Below are 5772 nucleotides of genomic sequence, written 5' to 3'. Positions count from 1 at the left end.
GCCGGGCCCACGTAGAAGACCTCGCCTGCGGGAAGGGGCGGGCAGGGATCAGGCGACAGTCCCTAGAGTCCGGGAACAAGGTCCAGCCCGACAGGTGTGGCCACCCCAGCTTCTGTGCGTGGCCAGCGTCGCTGTCACAGCGCAAAGCACCCGTGAGGGGGTAACGCAAGCCCCGGGCAAATCGGGGTCTGGAGAGGGTCAGAGGACAGGGCGGGCACAAGGGCTCGAGGAGGGCTGGGGACAGCTCTAGACTGCAGCTCAGCTGGGCAGGAGGCTTAGGAACTTGGGGACAGGCCGGCTGAGGTGGCGCACGCCTGTGATCCCAGCACTAGAGAGGCTGAGGCGGGAGGATGGCTGCGAGTTCAAGACCAGCCAAAACTACATTGAGAGTCCCTGTCTGCAAAAACAAAAACAAAAAGGAACTCGGGGACATAAAGGAGTAGGGAGAGTGACAGAGACAAGGGGAGGTGGCGGCCTGGTCTTGGCGGCCCGACTTACCCCCCAACTCACGGGCAAAGCAGTACACATCGTAGAGTTCCTGGGGGTCTCGCCGCCCATAGCTGCGCACCCCTGGAAGGCTGCTGCGGTCGCCATAGCAGCCAGGTCGGGACTGGGTGATGGGGTACCTGGGTACAGGGGGCCCTCAGGTGCGTGCTCCTGAAGCCCGCCCAGCCTCCCTCCCCAGGGCTGGCACTGATCTCCCTACCCTGGGCACCCCCTCACCGGACAGTGCGGTCAGAGAGCCAGCCTGCATCGCAGTTGTCAAAGCCGTCCTCGAAGGCCGCCTGCAGGTGCCGCGGGGCCGCAATGGTGGCAGAGCTGAGCCTGCAGGCCTCCTGGGCCTCGGTGAAAGTCAGGGCGTAGCGGTCCCGGGCAGCACGGTAGTGAAACACAACACCTGTGCAGGAACATCCAGGGTGCAGGGGAAGTCATCTATGCCAGAATCTTCCAGAACAACCTCACTCCTGCAGAAGGACAGGCCTTCCATGCCTGACCATGATAGACCTGCTATCCAGCATTCAGGAGGCTGAGGCAGGAGGATCTCTGCCCAGCTCTCACTAAATTGCCCAGGCTGGCCTTCAATTTGGGATTCTCCTGCCTTGGCCTCCCAAGTGGCTGGGATTACAAGGGTGCACCACCACACTTGGCTTCAAATTCTCATTTAAAGGTGAAGGAAATGCCTGAAGAGGACAAAGGAATTGGGCACTTTGTTGCATCTTGTCCCACCAGGGATCCTTGGAGGGGGTTATAACCTCTGCAGCAGGCAGCTCGTGATAGGTGCTCAGTAAACTTTAGGCTGATTCACTTCCTTTACCACTGATCAATTTTTTCCAGGGTTTGGAGAAAGGAGGCATTTTTTTTTTTTTTAAAGATGGAGTCTTGTTGTGTGGTCTAGGCGGAGTCTGAACTCACAGTGAGCCTCCTGCCTCAGCCTTCTGAGTGCTGAGATCACAGGTGTGTACCACCATGCCCAGCTAGAAGGGAGGGTTTTTTTTATACCAGGGATCAAACTCGGGCATTGTGCTTGCTAGGCAGGCGGCGGAACCACTGAGCTAAATCCCCAGCCCAGAAGGGGGGATTTTGAATGTTGTCACCACAAAAAGTGATACATATTCAAGGATAGCTAAATTACCATGATTTGATCATTACACAATATATATAGGTATCAAAGCATCACACCATACCTCATAAATACATAGAATTATTAGGTGTCAATCAAAACTAAAAATAAGGCAGGAAGTGATGGTGCACAACCATACTCCCTGCACTCAGAAGGCTGAGGCAGGAGGCTCACTGTGAGTTCAAGGCCAGCCTGGACTAAATATGGAGACTGTCTCCAAAACAAAAACAAAAAAAGCAAACAAACAAAAAAAGTCAAAGATCCCTCTTTAACCAGTTAGGAAAACAGAAGCTATCTGGGCTATTTCTACAGAAAGAATTTAATAAAGGTGTTGTTTAAACAGGTATTTTTTCCTTTTCTTTTGGGACCAGGGGATTGAACTCGGGACCTTGTGCTTGCGAGGCAGTCAGTGGAATCACTGAGCTAAATCCCCAGCCCTTAAACAGGTATTAAAGAACTGTTATTTATCTAATATATATTTTAATCTACTTACTTTGTTGTATCTACTTACTTTTTAAAAATAGCCTTCCTTTTAAAGAGCTTAAATAAATGTATTTTAAAGCGAAACTTGTATTTTAAATCAAAAGCTAATATTCTTTGTACTGTGCAAAATGAGGTAACCACAAAAGAAACTCCAAAGAAGAGCGAAGGCCCTGGGTTCTGTCTCCTGCAACACACACACACACACACACACACACACACACACACACACAAACACACACCCAGGACACAGGTCACACAATCCTGACTGGGGGTCCTGAGCCCACAGCTGCCCCCTCCTGGCCAAGAGGAAAGGTGTCAAGCACAGGACGGTCGCCATGGAGACTTCCTCCTGACTCCTGGGAAATCCAGGGAGAGCTTTTTTCTTTTCTCTTCTTGCAGTATTATGGATTAAACCCAGGGCCTTCACACAGAGTTACACCCCAGCCCTCACATTTTTTGATGTCTATTCCTACGCGTCTGTAGTCCATAATGGTCACGTTCACCACGAGTTAGCAAACGTGCAGAACACATCTCAATTCTCTTTACTTTCCCCTCTCCCTCCCTTCCCTCCTTCTCCCTCCATCTCTTGGTTCCCCTCCCATTTGCAAAAGATCCATCTCCCTGTTGCCTTACATCTGTCTTTTACTTTGCTCTTTATTTATATTTTGACTTCTTCATATCAAAGAAACCCTGGAATGTGTAAGCTTGCGTGTCTGGTTTACTTCACTGAAATTATGGTCACCAGGTGCATCCGTTTTCCTACACATGACTCAAACCCATCCTTTAGGGCCGCGTAGTCCTCCGTTGTGCGTAAATGCCATTTTCTTTTCTTTCTTTTTTATTATTATTTACTTTATTTTATTTTGGTACTGGGGATTGAACTCAGGACCTTGCGCTTGTGAGACAGGCCATTTTCTTTATCCACTCATCTGCTGATGGATATGTTGGCCACCTTGTTAAATTTTTTAAAATTCTCTCTCTCTTTTTTTTTTTTTTTTTGAGACAGCGTTTTACTGTGCAGTGCAGGCTGACCTTGAACTCACTATGTAATAATCTAGGCTGGCCTCAGACTTGTAGGGATCTTCCTGCCTCAGGCTCCTGAGTGCTTGGAGTACAAGCGTGTGCCACCACACCTGGCTAAAGTTTTAAACCTTGAGAAAGGGTCTTGCTAAGTCACAAATTTGTCCGTACTGGGTTGGAGCTTTCAATCCTCCTGCTTCAGCCTTCCAGAGTGCAGATAATAGGTGTGCCCAGCAGCCTGGCTAGAGGGAACGATTTGTATTTCTCCGTGGGCTCAGCTCTGCTCCCAGCAGTGCCCCCCAGCCCCCCACTCACCCGTCACCTCCAGGGGCACCAGGTCCTGCTCATCCTCGATGCCCCGCACCACCTGGCAGCGGTACAGCCCGGAGTCACTGGCCCTCAGAGGCCCCAGCAGCAGCGTGGCATTGGCACGGTGATGGGGGTAGGCGGGCAGGGACACGCGCCCTTGCCAGTCCTTGGCCACCCGCACCACGCTGTCCTTGGCCACCAAGATGGGCGCGTCCTGTCGCTGGCCCGATGCTGCCCGCACCTTGGTCCACTTGATCCGGGGGCTGTCCCGGGCCATCCCTGGCCGAGGCTGTAAGGTGAAGAGGCAGGGCAGGGCCACCAGCTCTGCCAGTGCCGCCCGCACAGGACCCGAGCCCACCTTCTGCACGTGTAGCCCCTTCTCAGTGGCGGCCATGGTGGTGTCCTGTGTCCCTGGGTGGAGAAGGCAGAGAGGCCTGAGTCAGAGGCAAGCACCAGCAGGGGACAATGTGATCCTCCTGCCTCAGTCTCCCAGAGTGCTAGGATCCCAGGCAAGCACCACACCGGGGCAGGAATGAGGATTTGACCCACCACTGACTTGCCTTGTGACCCTGGGAAAGTCACTTTCCTTCTCTGGGCCTGAGTTTCCTCAGGAGTTAAACAGCAGGTAGCCATCATTGGGAATCCACTCTTTCTAATACTTTATAGGAATCAGCACATTGAATCCTCATAAACTTCTGTGGAGGTAGCAATGTCTGTCTTCCCTTGGGGGAATGGAGGAAACTAAGGCTCAGGGGGTACTTGTGCTTATCTACAGTCACCCAGGAAATCAGTGAGGTATTTCTCAAGTCCCTGGGAATCAGGAGAGGCACATGGATCTCCGTTTCCCTTGCCCCACCCGTGGCAGACATCATTAATCAATCTCCACACTATTTCCCTTTCTCTTTTCAGTTCATTTCAGCAAAACAGTGAGAGGCGGGAACCTCCAGCTTCTGCTGGTAATGCGTAAAAATAACCTCTTAGGTATCTTATTCTCATTTGGCTGTTCAAAGGCCTTTTTCATCTATTCTTGTTTCATAGTCTACCCTGAGCCAGTGGATCAGCAAGAGAAGCGCCGGAATGAAAAATCCCCATCTTGTCACCCCTGGGCCTGGGCGGCTGCTGCAGAGTGAAAAGCAACCCTCCCTCACAAGCCAACTCACCCTGGTCCCCGGCCACCAGCAGCAGCATTGGTAGCATCAGGAGGCCCAAGGCCCAGACGGATGTAGCCCCCATCCTGCAGCTGGAAGAAATGCAGGAGGGAGAACGAGTCACAGCTGAGTTTCCCAGACACACAAATTTAAGGGCTGAACGCCTTCACTCCACAGTTCACAAACTGAGCTCAGAGCCACCAGTGAGACGCCGGTCAGAGAGGGAGACAGAGAGAGAGAGAGAGAGAGAGAGAGAGAGAGAGAGAGAGAGAGAGAGAAATAAGGCTGGATTTGGAGCGAGAGCTCTCGCCTTGAGAGAGAGAGAGAGAGAGAGAGAGAGAGAGAGAGAGAGAGAGAGAGAGAGAGAATTAAGGCTGGATTTGAACCCAGTGCCATCTGGCTTCGGAATCCAGGCAGGGAATTCGAATCAAACCCGGATTTAGCCCTCTATCTGTCCCTTGCTGTGGGACCTTGGGCAAGTAGCTCAACCTTTCTGGGCCTCCCTTCCTTTGTGGGTCAGATGAGGACAGCATCAGAGGCTTGGAAGGGACAGATGAGCCAATAAATACATAAAATGCTTGGAACTGCGCGGCATGAGGAAGTACATTTTAGCTGCTGCTAATATCATTATTGAGTTTAATAGGCAAGACTGAAATCCCAGTTTTGGAGTCAGCCTCCCCTATCAGATCGGGGGCTCACAGAGACAGCAGCCAGCCCTGGTCCTCACGGCCCCAAGTCCCCAGCACCTTTCATCTGGGTTTGCTGACTGACACCATTCCCAGTGTTGGTTCCAGGATTTGGTCATCACCGAGATTCTATTCTTGGTTTCTGGGGTATGTGAGGAGCTGCCAAGTCCCAGCTGGAAGAAAGAACCTCACCCCTGCCCGCTACAGCCCTCAGCTGGCTTCTCCCAGTCTGGAGAGGCTGCTCCCCATGCCCACAGGCAGTAGGCGGATGGGGACCGGGGTTCAAAGGAGCTCACTAACTCCTTCGCCATCAGGGCGACACAGCACTGGGTGGCGGCCTCCCCAAAGCCCCCCCATCGTGGGTCCCCACCGCTGGCCAGGGCTCAGGAGGCGGGGACGACAGGAAATGAGCACCCTATAAAAACCAGCCCTCGCACCACGCCCCTATTTACAGAACAGCTCCAGGACGGGGTTGCGGGTGCAGTCCGGGAGCGGAGTTTTCGGG

At 52.5% G+C, this 5772-nt stretch overlaps 1 protein-coding gene across 1 annotated transcript in view; it reads right to left on the bottom strand.

Moving 5' to 3' along the window:
* Ncan (neurocan) overlaps positions 1 to 5772 on the bottom strand; it is a 23740-nt gene that overhangs the window by 16245 nt on the left and 1723 nt on the right. Inside the window, exons 2-5 of the mRNA XM_033759795.1 lie at positions 4594 to 4673; positions 3440 to 3844; positions 724 to 898; positions 499 to 626 (exon numbers count right to left, since the gene is read on the bottom strand). Coding sequence (XP_033615686.1) covers positions 499 to 626; positions 724 to 898; positions 3440 to 3844; positions 4594 to 4666 — 781 coding nt within the window. The 5' untranslated portion in view covers positions 4667 to 4673. The remainder of the gene's footprint in view (positions 1 to 498; positions 627 to 723; positions 899 to 3439; positions 3845 to 4593; positions 4674 to 5772) is intronic.

This window comes from Fukomys damarensis, unplaced genomic scaffold (assembly GCF_012274545.1).
Source record: "Fukomys damarensis isolate Sample0158 unplaced genomic scaffold, DMR_v1.0_HiC HiC_scaffold_37, whole genome shotgun sequence".
Taxonomy (NCBI): domain Eukaryota; kingdom Metazoa; phylum Chordata; class Mammalia; order Rodentia; family Bathyergidae; genus Fukomys; species Fukomys damarensis.
This window is presented reverse-complemented; position numbering and strand designations above follow the sequence as displayed.